General features: G+C 37.7%; 4 protein-coding genes across 4 annotated transcripts; all 4 read right to left on the bottom strand.

Annotated features, from left to right (window-relative positions):
• Positions 1-1,802: 1,802 nt before the first annotated feature.
• Positions 1,803-4,333, bottom strand: LOC116194631. Its single transcript, XM_031523482.1, has 4 exons — positions 3,966-4,333; positions 3,571-3,706; positions 2,704-2,767; positions 1,803-2,446 (listed from the first exon to the last, which is right to left on the bottom strand). The coding sequence occupies exons 1-4, from the start codon at positions 4,243-4,245 to the stop codon at positions 2,303-2,305; spliced, it is 624 nt and encodes a 207-aa protein (XP_031379342.1). The 5' UTR covers positions 4,246-4,333; the 3' UTR covers positions 1,803-2,302.
• A 2,995-nt stretch (positions 4,334-7,328) lies between these two features.
• Positions 7,329-8,425, bottom strand: LOC116196967. Its single transcript, XM_031526941.1, has 3 exons — positions 8,152-8,425; positions 7,850-7,940; positions 7,329-7,707 (listed from the first exon to the last, which is right to left on the bottom strand). Exons 1-3 carry the CDS (start codon positions 8,357-8,359, stop codon positions 7,611-7,613), a joined length of 396 nt encoding a protein of 131 aa, XP_031382801.1. The 5' UTR covers positions 8,360-8,425; the 3' UTR covers positions 7,329-7,610.
• A 1,043-nt stretch (positions 8,426-9,468) lies between these two features.
• On the bottom strand, positions 9,469-14,096 carry LOC116197521 (probable folate-biopterin transporter 2). The gene is made up of 5 exons (XM_031527688.1): positions 13,242-14,096; positions 11,921-12,177; positions 11,391-11,486; positions 11,132-11,302; positions 9,469-10,458 (listed from the first exon to the last, which is right to left on the bottom strand). The coding sequence occupies exons 1-5, from the start codon at positions 13,639-13,641 to the stop codon at positions 9,850-9,852; spliced, it is 1,533 nt and encodes a 510-aa protein (XP_031383548.1). The 5' UTR covers positions 13,642-14,096; the 3' UTR covers positions 9,469-9,849.
• A 3,268-nt stretch (positions 14,097-17,364) lies between these two features.
• On the bottom strand, positions 17,365-19,579 carry LOC116194525 (transcription factor SCREAM2-like). The gene is made up of 4 exons (XM_031523340.1): positions 19,429-19,579; positions 18,658-18,786; positions 18,403-18,573; positions 17,365-17,803 (listed from the first exon to the last, which is right to left on the bottom strand). The coding sequence occupies exons 1-4, from the start codon at positions 19,513-19,515 to the stop codon at positions 17,708-17,710; spliced, it is 483 nt and encodes a 160-aa protein (XP_031379200.1). The 5' UTR covers positions 19,516-19,579; the 3' UTR covers positions 17,365-17,707.
• Between the last annotated feature and the right edge of the window lie 3,983 nt (positions 19,580-23,562).

The following is a 23,562-nucleotide window of genomic DNA, read 5'->3' as shown; positions in this document are numbered from 1 at the left end:
ATCAGTGTCCCCTTGCCTTACGCATATATTGAATCTTCTGAATGCTAATAGATCCGCTGCACTAACAGGCGACCTAGATGCATAGAGAGGCGAGCAAGAGAACGAAAATAGGACCATATAGTGATCGGATACTATCGAGAGTTTGAGTTGCTGGAGACTTACAGTTCATGATAAATGGTAAATCTTCTTCATGGCTTCACTGCAGCATCTACTTATTTTTCTGCCCTTTGCTGCAGCTACTGCATTTACCAAATCACGAGGCAATGTCTCGATCAAATATTACTGGTCCACTTGCCCGAGAGCGACTGAGAGTGCGCGGCAGGTATGGAGAAAGGACTGTGTTGGGCTGGCTTTGTTTGACGGCAATAAATTTTTTTTCCTTATACTTTTCTAAGATCTCAATTACTACGGAGCTGAGATCGTGTGACCTGAATGCTTGTTTCACATGGCTGCAATATATGTTAGACGATACAGATCATTCAAACTGGTGAAATCTGCAAAGCTCAATAAATATATATCCCCTTAAGGGATCCAAAGTGATCAATAATAGCATAAAGGAAAGCGGGAAAGGAAGTTTGCCCTGGACCGGTCTTCTTGTGCCGACCTTCTTGCTCTGGCGGGCCATGCTGTGGTCGCTCATGTAAGAGATCAACCTTTCCTGACGAAAACAGTCTCACAGAATTAATCATATAAACCTTATATATCGAAGAATAATTGATCGATTAAATCTTCAACTCAATACTCGCGATTTGCTGTGCTAAATGATAGCTTAAAAAACTCTGCAATCACAGTTCCCTTGTCTTGGTCTTTGAGTAACAAATATGGTAATTCTCTCAGGTATATCCAATTTCCCAGCTGCAAACTAGACTTGCAACAACAGTATACAACGAGGAGGCAACAATCCAAGAGCATTCGACTGTCACATTATGAAATTTGAGCACCCTGCTCATAATCAGCTTATATCTGCTCCAAAATGGGCTGGCTGGGACATCTTAAGTTAAGTCGAGCAAGGCGCTCAGCGGATAGATCGATTGCAACTCAAACATCGAACAATAATTTGAAAAATTGTTGCACAACTGATGTCGGCTCAATCCAAAGAAAATAATGCCGAAGCTATGAGAGAAAAGGTGCCATGAAAATGCAAAAAGAGAATTGTCCCAGGAACTCGGACTGCAAGGCACCAAATCGGTTTAATGATAGGTTTTTCAAGAATCTTTTGCTTAAGGAGGGTCTTCTTCATACTAATCAGGAATTATTTGCTAATGGTCCTGTCAATTCACGGTGAAAAAGTACGAGCAGAACTCCATCATATCTTCAATGATTTCATCAGGGCCATGATCAAGTTGGCCAACATCAAGGACACAAAGGAGAGGTCAGGAAAAAAAAAGCAGGAAAGTCAATAAACATAGGTCCGTTGAAGGAAGCTACGAATTATTGCAGATACATAAGTGAAACGTAGTCCAAACATTAACTATCATCATCATATGTATCAATGGGTAGATAAAATGTGATCAGTAGATAAACACGTAGCTCTCTTCTCAAGGTCCATTACAACGAGATTTTCTACTCTATATCATCATTCATCACCAGGTAACCATCATTTTCAAATAATAGTCTGCAGCGATAGTACAACCAATTTCAGCAGTAATTGATAAATGAGCAAGTTAGCTGGAAGGGACCATGATCCACATCCATGCGCCCATTTCCATCATTGTGCTTCGGCATCAAGAGAAATGGCTGACAGTTCCAATGACAGAAATTCTGAATATCGAAAAGATAACTCCTTGATAAGATGCACCACATTAAATAATTGAGATCACAAGATGATTATTTCCCTCTAGTACCTCTCATTAAAATCCATACGGCAGACCAACAACGTGAGAAAAATTTACTTGTGTAATCAGTTCAATTACATTTACTGTGCTTACAAAAAAAAAAAAGACGCCAGGAAAATATCAGCGACGATCAAATTTTTCTGAATACTAGTCAGTATAGTACAATGCTGAGAATCTTCATTGCATAGATACTCTATAAACAAGTCAGAGAACTACTATCCCCTTACATCCTCTGCTGGTTAAAAGTCTGCTCTGTCCAGGTAACTAGAAAACTTTGCAGGTGGATTTTTAGTTCTTGAATATGTGGTATAGCAAGTGGAGGAATCTGCCACTATTTGTGATGACTCTGAGAGATCGATCGATCTCGCGGTGTTCAGGTTACTTGGTGCTCGTCATTCATATCCTAATCCCTCCATTTGCACCAAAGTATGAGATGCTACCTTAAGGTTCCAGTAAATCCCATGCATTTAGTCCGACTCCTCACCAGGCACTACCTCCTCCTCCAGCAACTCAAATGCATCAACTTCAGCAAAATATGATTTTTGCTGCCTTATATAATCTTCCAAGGCATTAGATTCTTTCCCAGACTCTGGAGGTTTAGACTTCTGCCTCTGCATGACAACCAAATCTTTTTTAATGTTAACTGACAATGACAGACAAATTAAGCAGAACTAGCTGTCTCTTAAGTGGTTAAGAGAGACAGCAAATGTAACCAAAATCCTCATCTCCAACCATGAATAATTTTTTCATATGTTTTCAAGAGTATATAGTTCAATACAAGAGTATGATGCAAAACCTACTTTACCCAATAAAGATACTTGCATTTCTCGGACAAAACAGAAATTGAGACCAATGCATGGGCAAATACCTTTGTAATAGGTAGAGGGCACGACTTGGATAGATAACCATCTCTTTCTTCAATAAGCTTGTCCCTGTTTAAAAAGATGAACTCAGATATCTATTGTAGTGCAAAATTTCAGACAGACACAAACAATGTTGTAACTGGCTTCATATAAATGAGCAACTACACTCCATAAAACATATCTTAAGCTAATAGCTCATGAGACAATTTCTTTATTTGGATAAGTATACTGAGAACATAATCTGAGCAGAAAGGCATACACCGTACATTATAAGAAAGATGAATCAGATCGCACATTAATAAAACTAGTAGCTCTTTCTATATAAGAAAGAAACACAAAGCCACAAGTGCAGCCAAATGCACCACAAGCGTAGTCATCTAAACATACAATCGGCCAACCTTTGACCCTAAAACAAGATTTCTTGTACTATAATCAAGCTTATCTCCACAAGAACCAGCTAAGGGTGCTTAAAGAGTTATATATTCGACAATGAGTATCCCTCGCAACAAACAGGTCTCAGGACACCACTCAGGACTCTCACTTACTGGCCCAATTGGACAACCAGTAAACATGATATTCTCATATTCAGCACCTGCTGTAGAGACTGGAGATCAATGAGTAAGCTCAAAACTGCTGAGCATGTTCGATCTCAAGAGGCAGTTGCTTGGTATAAATGAATATTCACGCAGGAATTCTAGAACCACCGAAAGTGGCATGATGCACATACATGCCTGTTTATTCCCCCCGTAAAATCGTGAAAATGCCCATCGCTTTGATGGCCATGATGTGGCATTCTGCTTGCTAACATCATCAAAGGTTCTAATAATGAAGAATAGACACGGAAGGTGCGGGAAAAGAGCAAAGACAGCCACCTGACAAGCCGAAACCCTTTTACAGGAGAACAAGATGCAGAGACAGCAATTGCCTTCCCCTTGATCCTCCTTTTCTCTGCAGTCCTTCGACGAGTGTAAACTGTCAAAGGCTCAACTTCCGAGAGATCATTCGCATCTTCATACAACGATAGACAGCCATCAGAAAACATTAATAAGGTCACCCCCAGATATCAGGCGCATCTAAGATTTCGGAGATGGAATTTCGGATCATAACAGTCGAAACATTGCAGTACCAAAGCAAATCAATCGTCTAACTGTGAATCTCATGAATGTAACAGTAATTGATCCTCCTTCGGTTCCAACTATCAACAGCAGCCAATAAGCTCAATCACCATGAATTAGAAAACTCGAGATGTGGTCGAATCTCCAATTACCGTGGGACTCTGGAGTCGAGGAAGAATGCGCCGAGGCCCGTCGGACACTATCGGAGCTCGGGGTTTTAGCGTCGCCATCCTTGCTGCCGATTCGTGCGGTTCCTGAGGAGGACCAGGGATTGGTCTTGGGAGGAGGTTTGGGAGTGGAGGCGGAGGAAGAGCTCGGGGAGACGACGGTGTTGGTGCAGTCAGACAGAGGCCTTCTTCTTCCTCTGGTTCTCCTACTGTGACTGCCATGGCTACTCGAGAGGGGGGTTTTTCTTCTACTCGCGGCCTCCATTAGAGGTTACCGTGAAAGCTTCCGTTGAATCTCCGACTTCTCGAGAGACTGATGCTTGAAGAGGAGGGAGGCGATGAATTTCCCTCCATCTTTTTTTCTGGGGTTTATAAACGTAATTCCAATACACCCCCTTGATTTTAATTCATCCTCAAAACGAACCCTGTAGTTTGTTTGTTTCATTTTACTCCTAAAATTTTGGCAGCCTTTTTTTTTTTTTGGGAGTGAAATTTGGCTGCCCCTTTCATACCATTCTTTAGATAATTTTTTTTTTTATCGATAAGAGCCTAAGCCTCTGGACATCATCGTCACAGTACACATCCTGACTTACAACTAATGTTGTCAAGAAAAAAATCCCTCCTTAATAGTTAATCTACTAAGATTGAGCTAGCCGGATAAAAAAGAGATGCAACATGGCTTCCGCGAATTCCATTCACCGAGAGAAGTTTAATCCCGATCCTCTAGGCATAGAGCCCTACAGCCACCCGAGAAACCATGGCCAACACCATTTTAGAGATATATGATAAGAGACAAATAGGGGATAAAATATTACCATTCTTTTACACTGCTATTGTCCTTATGAGTTGTGTATGTCCAATACTGACACAGATCTAGCCATATCCAGCCCAATTTTTTAAAGATTTGAAGAAATAACAGCCTTACTCGAAAAAATTCGTTGTCGGGCTGACCTCAATAGTTGTTCTTAGGGAAGCCAACACTAAAAATTTCATAGTATGAGTCAAAGGAGTAGAGAGTTTCTCTATCACACTCAAAAAAGAAGGGAAAAGAAAGATACTAATGAGATAGTAAAAAGAATCACTGAATGCACTTGGATGGAGCTGGATGTGACGGTAAAGGGCTACAATGAGAGAAGAGAGAAATTTTTACGGAATTACGAAATGTGCTGCAATTGACAAATTACGTTATTAGCCAACAGATTTGACCTGCGATTTAGGGGTTTGGAAGCATTTATGGTCAAAACTAAACTGATACTCTAGAGGGAATTAGTTTTAATAGATTGGAAATACACCGTATTACGTATTTCATTGGAAGAGAAAAAAAAAATTACACTAGGAGGAATTCCATGATTGATGATGCTACTTTTGCAGGCTTGGGCTTAGAAGGCTTACAGCTAGGCCCATGATTGGGCTGGGCCATTAACTTTAGGTCCAAATGAACCCGATTCGGCTATCACTTCACGTTTTTCGAGGTGCACTATGGTATTGGAGAAGTCTAATTGGCCAGATTAATTTAGTTTGGATGAATTGGCTTATTAAGAGATAAAATTATTTCATTCATGAAATTTTTAATTTATAAAAATTTAAATTTGAAATTTGTTCAAGAAAAATATGCAATAAACCACTTAAAAAAAGGAAACTTCACGTTGGTCATTAGCACTCTATATACAATTCACCCTCTCCTCCGGGCCTCAGTTTCTCGCAAAACCACATTGATGTACGTAGCCATGTCCAAGAACCCACTCTTAGTTTGTTTTGTTTTCATTTTATAAATTTTCAAATAACAATTAACAAAAAAAATTAATTAATTAACCAGATCTCGATATCAATCAATCGAATTTCCTAGTACAAACCCACTTAAATCTTTTGCAATGGTCAAGTCATCATTTGACATGTGTCCTTTGCCCCCTCGTCCTTAAACATTCTCAATCGATTTCCTTTCCCGACATTTAGCTGACTCAAATTGACTGACTCGCAGTCCCTATTTAGTCCATTTCTTTTTCTCCGGTAAATTGTTTATTCTTAAAAAGCTTTCCCTTATTAAAATAATTTAATGAATTCACAATTAATTAGTAAATAAAAATTAAAGTGTGATTAGTACGACATTTTAAGCCCCGAAGTCGGTGAGTTTCACGTTCTCTATCAAATCCAACGGCTTCCATTCCATGGTTTGGTTTAGTCGGCCTTTCCTTCTATATTTTTTCCCCCTTTGTGTGATAATAATCATTATATTTTATCAATATGGGTTGGTTCAAGTGAATCGATACTTATTCCTCTTAAATAAGATCGAGTCTTGTGAATAAAAAAAAATTTCACGTTGGGAGAGATTTACCCCTTATTGAACCGACCCAACTTGAACTGAATAGTCATAGTTTATTAGGTTTTTGGATACTAAAATATACAATTAAAAGGTTTTTTTTTTCCTTTTTACAAAATGATATTTGGAATTCTATGGAAACTAATTACTTTAGGTTCAATTTAAGTCGGCCCAAGAAATTAAATTCTTCCAATGGGGAATTTTTTTCTATTTAAAACTTCGGATTCAAAACCTTATTTACGAAAAAGAGATGCCAAACAATCTAAATGAACCAACATTCCCACCGGAAAAAGGAAATCCACATTGGTATAACTATTAATTATATTATTAATGAACCCTAATGCTTATGCAGATCTAAAACTAGATAATATTGTTAATTTACAGTTCCATATTTTTCGACAATCACGATGCAATTTCTAACACATTGTCGATTTGCCACTATATCACCTCCGACCATGGCTATAGATCTCCATCTTTGAGCCACTGGCTATTGGAGCAGTATCCCGTTCTCCATCACTCTAATATCAGTTTTAAAGAATTTCGAGAACACGATACCATCCTCTCATAGTCTCATAGATCATATGTGCTGAAAATAAAACCAAAAAGGTCTAATTGAGGGAAAAATAATTTGAAGTGGCCCTTGAAACATCAAACCTTTTTTTCCTATAGGAGGAAGCATTATTGGAGCACAAAACGTAGGGGTTTAAGAACATTTCGTTCAAAACCACTGGCCCTTAAAATTTGTCAAAGGATGATTAAATGTGAATTCAATTAATTAGTTTGAGTGCTATTAATGATTGAAATTAATAAAGGTACTCACATTGAATTAGGTTGATGGAAAGTATTCGTAGGTGTACCCGATGGCTAAAGTGCATACATTACGTACGTACATAGCCAAATTCTCTATGGGCACATCCGTAATTAACAATATGGAGAAATCCGGAGCGAAAACCGTACTTTTCAGAAACTCGACAACAGCTATATATAATATGTCGACGAGTGATTATGGGAGGTAATAACATAACACGATATTGATAACCGAAGACGTACATATATAGCTTCTATTATTATTTCATTTGATATGTGTACACGATACATGAGTAGTTATCGGCATCATCGCATAAAACTTCAGTACATAGGTAAAATTAAAGCAACGGAAATTGACTACGAAGACAGCAGCTCCGGCATAGTTAATCTTGTAGATAAAGTCGAGAGGACAGTAATATGGGGAGCCTGGTGTCCCGAATAAGTTCAATCAGGGGCTCTAATCACGCGAGGGTGATTAACTTAAGGGCCTTCGGCGAGCTTCATCTCTAATTGTTGTTCTGCGCCTCCGTGGACCTCTGCTCGTAGTAGTGGTAGGCCGCCGCCCCCGACAGCACAGCCAGTGTCAGGGCCTGCGCGTGCATCCTATATATATGCACCAACCGGAAATGCAAATCAATCGATTAGTAAAACTAAATAGTTCGCGATGAATTATAGTTTTGCAGCAGTAACTACAACACTGACAGAGAGCTAATATCATGTAAGCAGTCAAATGATCAATAATGACCTAGCATGGATGAGGCGGAGGCTTGGCTTAAGAGGGGACTTGGCACGCGAATAAGCCAGGGATGCTCCTACTGCTGATGCCCATAACGCTCCTGCAGATGCATTGCATATCATTAGCAACGTAATGCTTCTCAAACAACGGGAAAAAGGTTCGAGCCTACCACGACTCTAGTGTATATAAACCTCGAGAGTGGGATCAGTCTAGCTCCCATCATTAGAACTACCTATGTGTACTCTTTTGTACGTATAGTCAATAGGGATGCGGGAATGAACCAGGTAGGCGGTGGTTAATCGGGAACTAACCGACGCTGGTGAGCTTGTGCTCGGAAACCCAAGACTGAATAGCCTCCATATCGGTCTCTTCAGATTGGTTCTTGCTTCTTTGCACCAAGAAAGGATATGTTGAACTTTTGAGTGGGGGTTGAACTGCTGGGGTGGAAGTGGTATTTATAGGGTGATTTAGTAAGAGGGTAGGTGATGGATATATAGATATATATAAAAATATATACATGTACGTATATAATTGTATTAAAGTTAGCCCCTTGGTTTAGTAAAGCTATCCCTCTTTCTGTGTGTTTGTGTGTGTGTGTGTGTGTTTATTGAACAACGTACGTTAAGAGGAGGAGGAGAAGAAGAAGCATCAAACCGCTGGCTATGAGGTTGCCGGTTTTTAGGATGAGGGAGCCTACCCAGATACTGTGAGCCGTTGGATTGGATATCTGATGGAAATCAACGATAGAAGTTGAAGAACCTCTGCAGACCGTGCGAACTGCAGACTGCGGCTCTGTTCTGTTCTGCTCTGATGTCGGAGTACCAGATATCCTTTTGGATTGAATTTATCCAGGAGAAATTCTAATTTCGTTTTCTATTGTTTTCTTTTCAGTTAATGCATTTCCTCTTTGTAACTTTTTTTTTTCTTTGTTTCCCGAAAAATAAAATATTAAAAGAAATTGTTCTTTACCCCTATTTCTTCGTATAAAAAGTTTTAAAGTAGTTGTCCAACGACACAAAAAACTATACTGTCACTCCACCGAAAAAAAGCTATACCATCGCCTTCAGAAACAACTTATCTATAATACCGAATGTGGATTGCGCCGACCCTTCTTCGACCTGAATTAATTGAATCCAATTAAACTTTAAAATATTAGGTGGTGCAAAATAAAAAAATTTAACAGGACTTACTGATTGGTGATATATTGGTATTTCACTTAAATTTTTAGTACTTCAATTTAAATGTTTGACACTTTTACTGTATGTGATGAACTGTATAAAATACTGAACATTTGAACTTGAACTAAAATATTAAACACAAAGAGTTTTTGGCACGACATGGGGATCCTAGAAATTTCCTTAAATGTAAGAATTGAAAGTACCAAATGTATTCGCGACTTGTTTCCATGTTAGATGGACCAAAAAGAAAAAAGAAAAAAAAGAGAAAATAATAACTAATCTATTTTTGCATCAATTTTTGCACATTTATCGTTTAATCAGTTTTTTTATATCATGAGATGTACTTAATTTACTAACTAAAATTTAATCCTTGCTTTTCACAAAAAAAAAAATTAATTTAATTCTTGCTTATTCATGAAAAAATAATAGTAATAATAATTCTCACTTGCACTTAAATTTGCCCTAATCACGGGATACTTACGGTGAGTTTCAAATTCCTAAATTGCAGCTAAGATATGTTAACTGCATCACTACCTGTAACGAGAATTTTCTAAAGACATTGGATGGAGACCCATGCAGATACATATAGAACTTGGACATTAGCAACACTATTTTTCCCCCCTTTTTTGCCGTTCCTCACTTGATCCAAAAAACATGTGCATACGTGTATAACATTGAATTGGAGATACAGCAAAAGGAAAAAACATGACGAACATGATGAAGAACACAATCTCTTGCCCTTCTTCAAATTCTGGGGCAATCTAATTACTCCGGTGGCAGGAAAGATGGCTGTATTGATATGGTCTTTTTCTTTTCTTTTTTTCCTGTTAACTAGCTTCTATCGACACGGCTAACAAGGGAAACCAACTCAATGTTCTCCTCAGCCTCGAGTTTCCCATCTCCAGTCTCCTCGCTCGCACTCAGCATTCCATCCGGGAGAATGGACGAGCTAGGATCAGCCCGGGGCACCAAGAACAGCAGGCACAGAGGGGATACCCTCAACAGGTTACGTACCAAAATGGCCAACCACAAATTAGTGAATCTTGTCCTCGTGACGCCTAATATGTGCAGCAGTAGGCCCCCTCCCCATGATGATGAGAGCAGGCCCATATTATCAATCGACATCAGGAGGGCGAAGAACGTGCCCTCGATCCCGGGGGGACAAAGCTTTGAGCTAAGAACGAGTAAAGGCATCCACTTTAGCCTCCCAATCATCTGGGATACACATTCATCGATCACAGCAAAGTATTGGTCTGGTATGCCGAACTTTGTGTTTATGCGCACGACAAGGATTAGGTCTAGCATCCCCAACACTCCATAGAAGAGCTGGGTCCATAGGAGGAGGTCTCGGAAGGGGTGGTCTTTGAGGGAATGTTGGTAGAGTAACGCTCCCAGGAGGGCGCCGATCGAACCGATTGAAAATAGGTAGCCCACCGTCTCCTGCAAAAGAAAACTGCTATCTTTAGTAAATACATTACTTGAATAGTACATTGCTTTTGCCGCATTCGGTTATCGAAAACAGCTCAGTTTTCTAACTTCACGTGCAAAATAATGTACCTTTCAATTCCTTTTCATACTCTTGCAAAATAAAGCTTTATTCTTTCACTATCATTTTATTTGGATATCACTTTGCAAGGGAAAGGGACTAAGGGAGGGGAGGGAAAGGGAGGGACTGAGCTTTCATTGTTTGTGTAGACTAATAAAGGAGGGAAAGGAAAATTTATTTGGACCAATTGACTAGTATGTCCCTTCTTATAATTTAGTCTTCTACATTAAAAAAGGATAAAACAGTATTTTCAAGTTTATAATGTTTTATTGGGTAAACAAGTTTGTAATGTTTTATTTGCTCCCTTTCCTTCCAAATAGTAAGGAATGGATCGTTCGCAATGTAATTCATCTTCTATACGAAAGAAATGGAACATTGGCACTGTGTTTGGTTATCTCGAACCAAATATTCTAGGGTGCATATCACTGCGAGAAATTCATCAAATAGCATCGAGATGCATAAGATCAAAAAATTTGACTTCGATGCAGTATTGAATTTTCATTAACTTTTACAAATTCCCAAAGTCATTTTATGAAGTAGAAGCCTGTGAAGAAAGAGGTCATGCACCTGAGAGAAATTCGGGCCTCCTTTCGCATCTGTGTACCAGTAGAACATGCCTTCAAAGATGTTCAGGCTTAGAGCAAGGGAAGAGTACATATATATACAGGGCCTCCACACGCTTGGGCACTTGAGTGTTGTCAGCATGGCTTTTCCGGCATCGAGAAAGTTCCTGTTTATCTGAGGGCACAGAGATACGGTGTTAGTTTGTCGATGTAACGTCAGGAGGAGCCAGAAACAATTTTTGAGGGTTCTAAAAGAGCAAAACCTGCTGGTAATCAAAGTTGCCCACGTGAGGTTCATTCAGCGTGATTCCCACTGAAAGCACCAGCAAATATGGGATAACCAGAAAACCGTATACGCCCTACCAAGTAAAAGAAATTAGTAGGTAAAACTTCATGACATCCTCGAGTCAAACGAGGGAAACAACAATAAAACGAGATATCTGATATTTCAAAAGTGTCGAAAGCAGAGTGATGAACAGGTATAAAATCATAGAACCCGGACAAGACAGTATCGCGAGAATATTGGTCCACACAGAAGAGATGCGAAAGTCAGGATAGGTCATCCTAGAAGTGTAGAATATGATAGCAAGGAGAACGTAATACTAATTGAATGACGCAAATTAGGAGATCGAAGTATACTTGCAGCAACCCAACACAGTTCTAACAAGATACTACCTCAATCCTAGGATCACATGCCCAATATCACAAGCATTAAAATTCATCATGAAGGATCCTAGTTCTACAAAATCCAGGGAAAAATGCAGGAACTTGATTCTTCTTCCTCTGTACTAACCATGGGACCAATTAGGTGAACCAGTATTCCACTGATGAAGAACCCGACAAGCGCTCCGACTGACGAACTTAAAGCACACAGGCTTTGCATATCAGCGGCGAGAGAAGGGTGAGCAATGCTATTCTGTGCAACACATGCATCTATGGTTACATCTGCTATTGCAACTCCAGTACTTCCTGCTGTTAAAAGAGCCAGGGCAAGTACAAGGTGGACCTTATAGTGTGACAAGAGAAGCATCGAGAGCACCCCGAGAGAACCTGAAAATTAACAAAAGACAAAACTGTAATGATGAGTTGTCTTAAAAATATGAAGTAATCAATGGTCCAATACAAGTGAAAAAAGAAAGCAGCTTTATCGCCTTTCTAGCCGAGCTATTTGAGCCACTCATCACCCTCATGATGTTACTCGAATGCATGTTCAGCAGTTGTTTAACCTCTACAGCAGATTATCTCTGAATGTAATAGAGGTTATCGCATCCCACTTCACCGTTCTGCCTTTTTCATCCTCCTCAGTCGAGTTTAGAAATAAGTACACACTACTTTGTTCCGTTCAGTTGAAACATAAAGAACAGTGGACTAATAGATGCTCAACTCTATATATAAAACTCAATTATGACAGGTCACGGCCACTTGATTAAGCAGTTGCTCTCTAATAAGTTCAAGAGACGGGTACAAAGCAGAAACTCAATGACCCCAAGTGTGCTTCGATTTCTAAATCAAACACAGTTTAAGAAAACTAAATTACCATTTACCACAACTCCATCTGCTGTACTAACAATTTTGGGAAGTTCCAAAAGCTGTCATTCTGGGATTCTCAATGTTTATTGCCCTTCTTAGAATTTAAGCATCAGGTTTGTTTCTTTGCTCGACGAGATATATTTGCGGCTCAGGCAAGAACTTAACAATCATGGGGAGGTACTTATGAGTCCTCTGTATGACATGGTAATCCTATCAATGAGAAACGTCTAACTGCGATGCAGGCCAAGATGGCCTTGGATCTTGAGCATTACGCAATTGGTTGGTCGGACCATGAGTGACTGTATTGTCGTCACACTCATCACTATCTTCGTGATTTAAGTGCTCATTAGGCAATGTCCCGTTGTTCAATTACATTGCCACATGAAACAGTCAATACATAAAATGCTTCCTGAATATTATTTGAGCAACATGACCATGAGAACAGGAGTCGGCACTAGTTACTTCCAAATCTAATGCTGCAATTATACGATCATATAATGGACAACCTGAAGATAACCCCACTTCTTAGCTTCACTTAACTCCTTACATACGAGCCGCCAGTAAAAATTAGGAATCGGATTTACCTGCAAGAATGAAATATGGCCGCCTCCTATACCCGGAGATAGGGACTACATCCGTGAGAAGTCCCCAGATGGGCTTAATAATCCAAGGGATCGAAGTAATTCCCGAATAAATCTGCGCCTCCGAAGGCTGCACCTTCTGAACGTCCTTCATGTAGTACTCCGTCCCGACCTTCGCGAGAGCCCCGCCTAGCCCCTGATTAATGCCGTAAACAAACACCACACCCAGTACGAAGCTCCAGTGCATCTCATCCGACAGCATTCTGAGCCAGAGAATTGGGGCCGAGAAGAGCTGACCGAGCCTTCCTCCTTTGGGAGGCCCCGTTTCCTCCATAGACATGGCATCCTCCTCCTCCTCCTCCTCGGCGGAGGGTTCGGGTTTTCCACTTTCCTTCTCCACCATCCCAAACACTGCTTCCCCAAGACAACCTCTTTAGGAGCAAACAAGTTCTACTATCCCAAGAACCTCAAGCTCTCTGCGGGGGCAAGAAACGGAGCTAAACCCGAATCCGGGATCGAGATATTACTGCTTCAACAAATCCACTGAGCTCTATACAGCAACCCTGCTAGTGTTCCGTCACGGATTTACTGATAGCAAAGGAAGCTGCTTCTTGCTCTCGACATCATCCGAGGATGCAGGAACGAAGAACCAGTAAAGAATCACAAACGGGGCATGTCAAAGACGGTAAACGTTCGAGGTGAAGAGAGAGAAAGAGTCACTTTTTCGCTCATAACTCAGAGATTCTGACCAATCTCCGGCAAGATGAATGAACCATCGGGCAGATCAAGAAAGGAGGAGGAGGGATGGCTCCAAGACAGCTACAGTACCTCGGCGCGTTTGACTTTCAATGGTGATTCGTAAACTAATCAACCAATGAACGTCCATCACAGTCACGGTGGTTCAGTGATGGTGGTTTAGTGATTAAGTTTCGAGCGTTTAATTTGAACATCACGATATAGAGCTCAGATGTATTATGAGATGGTGGCGATCGATTCATAATATTGATTCAGTGAGTTTTGAACTTAATTCACTAGTGTGTTAGTAGAGTTGTCATGACTAAATTGGGCTAAAATTTTAGTCAATTATAGCGAAAAAAATATTTTGTGACGATTAATTTTTCTTAATTAGAGCAGATACAGTAGGCTAATAACTCGATTAATCTTGAAAAAAAAAATCAACTGACCGATATTTACATATTTATTGCGTAATATATATAAACGGCCTGTCTTGTCGTAAGACTTTTGGGTGAAAGGACCAGCCGGCATTTGGATTTCTCAACTAGAAAGTGGGAAAAAGCAGACATTTGGATTAGGCTTGCCTTTAATAAATCCTTATCGTGTCAAAGCGTTGAAGGTAGAGAAATGTGATTCATGTGTCACATGTGGTACAATCGGTTAACACAAATTATCTAATGCGCGATTAGATTTTTCATTACTGGTCGGACATATAGTCGAGTGGTACATGGAGAACATATAACGCCATAGAGCTACGAAGTGCTTTCTTATGCTCAACATATCAATCTTTTATGTCAATTATCATATGATGCAATGGTGACTATTTATTACAGTTTGTCACTTAATCAGGCGGTGAATCTGCGACATTCTGTGATGTCTGGCTTCTGTGGCATTTGTCCTTTCCCCAGTTTTCAGTGAAGTTCCTAAATAAATAGGAATATTTCGCATTAGCTTTAACTTTAAACAAGCCCTCATGGCGTTGTAATTGGGAGTCCTATACGGCACTTGATGATCGGCAACCGATTAATAATTTTAATGCCTTTATTTATAATTTTTCATCAAATCTCCTTTTTCCCCCTTGTTTTGGTGTTGTGGCACTTTGTTTTGTGTATCTTCGTTTCCTTGCTTCGTCCAATTAGACTGTCGAGTTTGATGGGTTGAATTCAGATGAGATGTCAACATAGGAAGATTCATCACATGGATTGCACATCGACAATCTCCACCTGTCGCCCTGCTTGGTATGTTTGAGATTTCAGGGATGATGAAATCTTTAATATCTGTATGGGTTAATGATGAATCAATTCTCGTTGTTCATATATCATTAGTTCTGCTCAGAATTCGAATCATACGTGTTCCCTTTTTTCTTTAATTAGTTTTTAAACTAATATATCATTAGTTTTTAAATTCCTTTGGATGGTGAAGTTAATAAATGACATACGGACCAAGATCATTTTACCTTTGGCCCATCTCTATACATTAGAAATTGGGTTCTCCTGTATATGAAAATATTCATTATTATTTCAATTGGCATCTTTATCTGAGGCTTTGTGCCCCAGTCCAGTGATTAATTTATCATTTGATGCTTCGACAACTTCTAAGAGCCATTTATTGCTTATCCGTAATGGTTGTTCTTAAGCCCGAATTCTGCCAAAAATTGTTAGCACAATCCGAAATAAGTGGCAAATATCAACTGTTGGCCAAAGAACGGCAGTTGGGAGTTGGTGGATGATGGGTCAGGAACAACGGTTTCGTTCTTGCAGATTAAAATGAAAACCGTGTTCTACAAAAAGTTTTTTTTTTTTTTTTGTGTACTTTGTATTCAAAAACCCAATAGATTATAACTAATTCAGTTCAAATGAGGTCGGCCTATTAAGGGGATAAAACTCACTCAGTATGAATTTTCTCAATTCAAAAGTCAAAACGTGTCTTTATAAAGAACTGTTTGAAGGTAACTTTTATAAATAATTTAGAAATAATAAGTACTTAATTGATTAAAACCCAGCAAATAATAATAATAATAATACCCCAATTGTGAAGAGAATTTGTCAAAATCGATGATATTCATTTAATTTTTTATTTCTTTTTACTAAGTTCAAGGGCCTCTTTTTACGAAGGAGCTGGGTCGGTCCAAGTTACTAGATGGGCCGAATCAATCTTATGGGCTCCAGCACATCTAATTGAGTCATTCGTGAGCATGTTACTGTTAATCATTTGTGAGATTCGGGAATCGGGATGTCCATAGAGCTTGTTGCTTCTCAGTGAATGATGGGACTAAGGCCAAGATTTCTTATTCCAAATACAGATCAAAAACTACAACCAGGGATTAATATGTCCTCCAACGTCTCCAAGATGGAGTTACTAAGTCCATTTGGATCAACATACGCATATTAATTCTTTTTTGAGCTGGAACAGATCGACGCATCTTTTCCGAACAATCAGCTCCATGGATTGAGTAGGGGTATATAAATTTTTAGAATCTGACACCCCAAAACAATGTATCCTACCCCGCGTTGTACTCGGAGGAAGATCGGTTCTATTGGAAATATCTCGAATAAAAAGAAAGAGAGGAAAATGGTCCATCTAACATGACAACGAGTCACGGAAACGCATTTGGTATTTTCAGTTCAAGTGTTTAATAATTCAATTCAATTATCTAGTACTTTTATTGTTTGTGAGTGCAAGTGTTTTTTTTTACTTTCACTTTCGATTTAAGTACTCAGTAATTCATTATCAGTATTTTATATATAGTCTATCACAAATTGAAAAAGTACTAAATACCAATATATTAAGGCCCCGTTTGAAAAGTTAGTGTGATTTTAGAATCATGATTTTAATTTTAACTCAACACACTACACAACAAAAATACACGTTTCCCAAGTCAAATTTATAATACCATCTCATTTGTCTTTTTCCACAATCAAAATCAAAATCAAAATCAAAATCAAAATCATGATTTTAAAATCACACTAATAAATCAAACGCAGCATAAATGCTTGAACCGAAGTATCACAATAACATTGCATTTCTGTATTACTCTTTATCATTTAACTTCCAATTTCAATCTATTTTGAAAAAAATATTAATTAATTTAACGTGATTTTATCATCAAATAATTGAGAGATTGGGAAATATTAATGAACATTATGTTACAAATAAAAAGGTTTAAAAGGATTTCAAGATTTACGACAATATTATGCTTCGAATAATTAAATGTTTATTCGGAATATCAATGATTATTTGTAAAATTATTTTGTGGCATCGCACGGGACATCTTTTTCTAATATATATATATATATATATATATATATATAATTCACTTGTAACGCATCCAATCAACCCGGAAATAGTTCTAGTGAAGAATAAATAGTCAAACCAATTCTTAATAGATTGATTGATTCGAATGCAGAAGCGCTATTTGGGATTAATGCTCGGCTTTGAAACAAAAACACAAAATCTAACCCTTTTTCCTTCCTACTACGAAGCAGCATCTGCTTACATTTTCCGAATTTCCAAGAAAACAATTCCCAAGAAAACAATTCCCAAAAACAACATTTGGCGACATCACAGTTTAGTAACGTTGCCAACTCAACCCCTAATTGATTATAATAAATCGAAAAACAAATAATAATCAAGAAATTTATATATATATTATGCTATTATATTTATATATATATATAAAACTTGGAGATTGATGATGATGATCATATGTATACTGAACAAGGCTTTCTGTTTGATCAATTATCATTGCCCTCGCTCCATTTCTTGATGGATTGGACCACTGCTTGCTTGACCACTTGAGCACCAATCGTTTCCCCTTGTTGATCTTCGCTCTGCAGAAGACATTAACCATGAGCGCGCGCATTGTGTCAATTAATGATCTCTCTCAGTCAATCGATCGGATAATTTCTTCTTCTTCTTTTTTTTTTTTGTTTCCTGAGAGCAAATATTTTATATATGCAATCACTCTTCACTCCATTCTCTCTAGCTAGGTTGTGCGTCTAGACAATATATTGTAATCACTTAATAAGTTGTATTCTTGTGAATCGAGAGGAGAAACAAGGACATGCACGGTTTGTGTGATTGTTAAATGACTCATGATCCTCCACTGAACCAGGCGCCGCACCTCAACATTTAACTCTACGTACATTTGCATTCATATTCGTTGTATTTTCACTAGCAAAACGAATTATATGTACGAGAAATGTCATTGGCAGTCACTTGTAGGAGAAGTTAAGGAGAGACAGCTGTTCGCACATTTAGGTTAAAATTCATATTATATCATTCAATCACATGTAGCTAACTGTATGCGTATTTCATATGATGCATATAACATTAACCAATACATTAACCTGTGTAATTCATTTTATTAATTAGGTGCATGAGTGCGTGCGTGAGTTCGTGCGTGCGTATAAAGGAGAACGTATCTTACTTCTCCTCCAACTGCTTGCAGCCGAAAGCTCTCCGTACAAGAAACCCTAGCCTCAAGAACATTAAGATTGAGCTCTTCAAAGGCTTCGAGTATCGATACAAGTAGACCTGGGCAGCTCTTATCCGAGAATACGTTGATCAGGAAGCCTTTCTCTAGGGTTTCTACCGTTACCTGTTGCAAGAAATTATGTACCGGAAAACTTCCAATAAGGGCCACATATATACAACCAATAAAATGCAGAGTTAGGTTATATACCATGGGCAACGACGATTGTTCGCTAGAACTCTCTGCAAATTCTTCCATATCTTGATTTAATCTTTCCACTTTTTGTTTCAACTCTTCGATGTACTTCGATGCATCCACTAGGATTGAAGTCTTGTTTGCCTGCCAATCAAAACAAGAAGTTTAAACTATATATTTCATTTTTCGGTGGTAAAAATCTGTCAGACAATAATAATCTGATTATTGAAGTCTGCTCCAGAGTAGACGCAGCTTGCTATTGGTATTCTTCCTGAACTCATTCATTTGATTCTTTCAAATGTTTCGTGAAATTCCCAGAACCGGTTCTAACAGCTCTAACACGTCTACAAAATAATACAAGTGATCCTTAATTTTCAGAAACAGATACTGGCAAGGTTTTATCGAGGCAGATATACAGCTGATCCCTGATTGCTCTAGCTAAGTAAAGGCCCGATTTTAAATTTGAAAATTAAAAACCAACAGGCAACCAAAACAAGACATATTTGTTATCAGCTTCTTTTTTGTGAAAATCGCGACCCAAGGATGTCAGGGATGACTCTCTCTTGAATTATATATAATACAACAGGCCTGTCACATATAACTAAATCGGGAACGGGAATTCTTGTTAGATGAAGGAAATTAACTTTGTTCAATACTGCCAAGTTTATTATCAGAGAATTGTTGCGAACAAAAACCCAAATGAAAACAAGGGAAAGTAACCATAATATTGAGCATTCAAATATAGGTAGAATTAAGGAATAGAGATGAAAGAAGAAGGATAATTACTGCATGAGAGTGAGTAACAGAACGAAGGAGCTGAAGCTTCTCATGCAGTGCTGATGCTGATGATCTCTGGTGCTCCCTTGACACCATCCTCTCTCTCTCTCTCTCTCTGCGAGAGACCTACGGGGAAAGTTATGTTTAAATAGGGAATTCAAAGCAACATGGGTTTGTTCAAGCGGTTCGGCGCTTGTTATGCTTAAGTAAGGTCTCGAGTTCGAGTTCTTGTGAATGCAAAAAATTCATACTATAGTTTTAGATTCACTTAGCTTTTCACGAGCTGCATATTCAGAAGAAGCTACAGAAGAAAATGTCCATTTGCTTGTTTTTTTCCTTCCATCCATCTACTATTTCAATCAAATTATTATCCGGGCCTCCTTGGAATGCGCGTCATAATCAACCCCCTTTGAGTTTATTAAACTTGCTGGGCCAATATCTAAATCCTCAAATAAAAACCCAAAAGAGAAATATCATATTCGCTCTTGTGAGTTTTTTTGCTTAGTTAATTATTGATACATATTTCGTTTTAAGTGAAATCCTTATATACAATGTATGAACTGTGAAAATGAAACCATATAGTAGCTGGCTAGATAGGGCTGCTGTATGTATATAAAATTATTGTATGTGCCTTATATATAATTACTTAGGAAATAGTTTGAGATTATTCTCTCCCGAATTCATGGAATCTGATCTCGCATGGCCAATGGAAAACAAGAAACCCTAATTCATCTCAACATCAATAGATGCAATAATAGCTAGCCTTTTGTGCTCACGCGTCAAATCTAATTATAAAACTCCCATCACGTCATTCTACTTTAATTCTCTTTCTATGCATACTGTATACATGATTTTATTTTTATTTTTATTTTTTGCTTTTTCGTATGGGCAGAGAGCATTGCTAATTAATTAATTTTAAAATGTTCCATGGATTAATTAGAAAAAAACATTCTATGATACTTTAAACTACAACAACATGAAAGAAAAGGGTGTAGCTATGTGGAGCAACGGTAGCCACGCCTTCGCCTAGAAAATTAAGAGGTTTGAAGTTTCATTCTCGATAATAGGACTACATGTGTCCATTTATATAATTTTATATAAAATTAAACTTTTTTTTGCTGGATGTATAAAACTAAACATTTGTAACTCTCTTATAACTTGGAAAAAAAAAAACTACACCAAGATCATAGCTAGTAAGCATCAATATTATCTCCATTTTTAACTTCAGATTTTGAGTTGAATCAGAATTTTATGCTCTATTATGAGAAGTACATAGTTCCTTCCATGAAAGTGGGAGAAAAACTCCTACTATATAATTATAGGAAGAATAAGGTTGCATGCGCATATAAATGCGTATATATATATATATATATAGATATATATGTCTCTCTGTGCGAGTATATATATATATATATATATATATATAATGGTGAAGCAAATTTTCAAGGGAGGGAAAATTTGCGAGGAAGAAGAGAGAATCATATGAGGGGAGCAAGCTAGTCTCGTGACCATTTGCAAAGGGAAAGATTGGACCATCGAAAGAAGTGAAGGTCGGGTGAGCAATAAGGGGGAGTATTGTTAATAATAATAATTTTTTTTAAAAAAAAGATATATAAGTATTTATTTATGATTAATAATTCTCATAAATAGTGTTTGTGAATTTCTTGAATGCCTCCAAACACTCCTCACGGGGGCCTTTCCAAAATTTTATTGGACTCTCTCTCTCACAACATTGCCCTGGCTTCTCCAATTTTTGTCCTCTCTTTTCCTCCGCACGTGCCACTTTGCAGCAATCACCCCAATTGAAAAGCTCTTTCTTTTCTAGTGATGAAGACATTGGAATTGAAATTTTAAGTTCACGAATCCATTTCTTGTCCCGAAAATCAAGAAAATAGCTCATGTCCAACATAAATTGTTAGGTCAATATTTTGGGTTGATTGGTCAAGTTTTAGTACATAAAATTAGCTATATTTTTCGTCATGGTGTCATCAGCCGTTTGCAAACTTTGAATACGCCGGACACAAATTATCTCTGTATGTAACGATGGACAGAGTCTTTTGCTAGCCGCCCTGCGAGGTGTTAATGGATAGAATAGGTAGAGAGAGCGACCTAACTTTTGAATCACAATGTTGATCAAAAGTAAATAAGTACGAAAGACCGATGAACTTATATATCACTAAAATTTATTTCATTTTAGGTTTTGACTGTGGACAATTTATCGGCATCTCGCCCCTTCTTTAGTATTGGCAATGGCATGCCAGTAAAGCTCCAAAATCTGGATCATGGCCAGCCTGATCTCTAGTGAATGTATATGTCACGAGATACACTGTATATCAAGACATGATCACAGAGCTTCTATTGTATGTAAAGCTTTTGGAGGTTATATACCTTCTCTCAAGATAGAGACGTACGTACACACACACACACACACACATATATAATGCTTCGAATGTATATGTGATATTGTCTACATTCCAGAGGGCCAAACCACGTACCCATCTATTCACATGTGTGCCCTTTAATCATTACTACAAAACAATTCTCCTCTTTCCTCCTCTCTCTCTAAGGGTTTTCTACGTAGCTTTCTTTAGGTCTTCATCTACATATATGATCAGTAAATTTATATATTCTTTACACGTATATCTGACCATTCTTTAATTTGCTGCCACAACTTCATATGCAATAAGATTTTTTAATTTCTTAGTCAGAAAAAGTTTTTTTTTTTTTTTTGGGGTGGAAGAGGCCGGTCTTTCAACTAATTTAGTAATTAATTTCTTGTTTGAGATCAGATGATATGCTCATCAATAAAACATAATTATATACATCAGGATTATGGCACCAAATTGATGTTCTTCATCGGAAAATGCATACCCTTCCCTAGAAATTAAGAGGTTTCAAGTTCAGTTGAACTAAATACAATCACTTATTTAGGTTAATATCATCTCCTATTAAGCTCATGATGCCCTCTGCGGAAAAGAAAAAAATATTTTCTTAGTGTTTCTTTAATATCGTGTACTACATTGGCACCATTAATGTTAACTTCTCGCCAACTATATAGGAGGAGCTATGTAAAAAGGAAACCGAGAACACTACACGGTTATATTTAATAGGGTTAATTACGTCATATAACCTAACGTTTGAAGGAATTGTTAGTTCCAGTCCAAACTTAATTTTTTACTTAAGATATCTTAACATTGACGTGTTAGTTTCACATTTATCCCGACGCTAATTTTTCATCCAAAATTGATGGAATTGCACACGTGGTACGTTAATTTCACATCTATCCCGACACTTATTACAAAATTAACATGCTACGTGTGCAATTCCATCAATTTTGAACGGAAAATTAACATCGGGATAGATGTGAAACCAACACGTCAATGTTGGGATATCTCAGGTAAAAAATTAAATTTGAACTAAAATTAAGAATTCCTTCAAACGTTATGATATATGGGCACAATTATTTCTATTTAATATGCTTTGCAATGAGGAAATGAAAAGAAAACCAAATCTCTTTCGACAACTAAAAGCTTTAGTGGGTGGTGTATCAAAATCATCCTATACATATCATCCGAGTCTTAATGCATCGACGGCGCATAATTAACGAAGTGACGGAGTAACTGTTTTGCAATAACCGAATTGAAATTTGATTGCATGTACATTACCCGAAGAGAGACACAGAAAAAAAAAATGAAAGAAAGAAAGCAAACTTGAATGTACGACGATGTTGAACGAGTCAATGAGGTGACTTGAACCTTATCACTTATAATGATATTGAAGAAAAAATGGGGGATAGATACAAGTTCATAACAGAGAAGCAATTTGTCCTCACACGTCCCAGAAACCTAGGTGATGATAATTCGACTTATTAGTTATTATGGCAGCTCATTTCGAAACCAAATTCCTATGTAACACTTTCATCATGATCATGAACAGAATTAAAAAATATATATATCTAATTGATTAAGTTTAGCCAGATCATTAACTTCAACTTCATTTCTTTTCCTATGAAAGAACCTACAATTTAACTACTATCGCCCTGATAAGACTAAAATTTTTAATTTTTAATTTTTTTTGACAAAATTACCTCATTCATTAATAAATAGAAATAATCAGATGTGCTAAAATTAAGCCTTGCTCGAT

This window comes from Punica granatum, chromosome 2 (assembly GCF_007655135.1).
Source record: "Punica granatum isolate Tunisia-2019 chromosome 2, ASM765513v2, whole genome shotgun sequence".
In the NCBI taxonomy this organism is placed as follows: domain Eukaryota; kingdom Viridiplantae; phylum Streptophyta; class Magnoliopsida; order Myrtales; family Lythraceae; genus Punica; species Punica granatum.
This window is presented reverse-complemented; position numbering and strand designations above follow the sequence as displayed.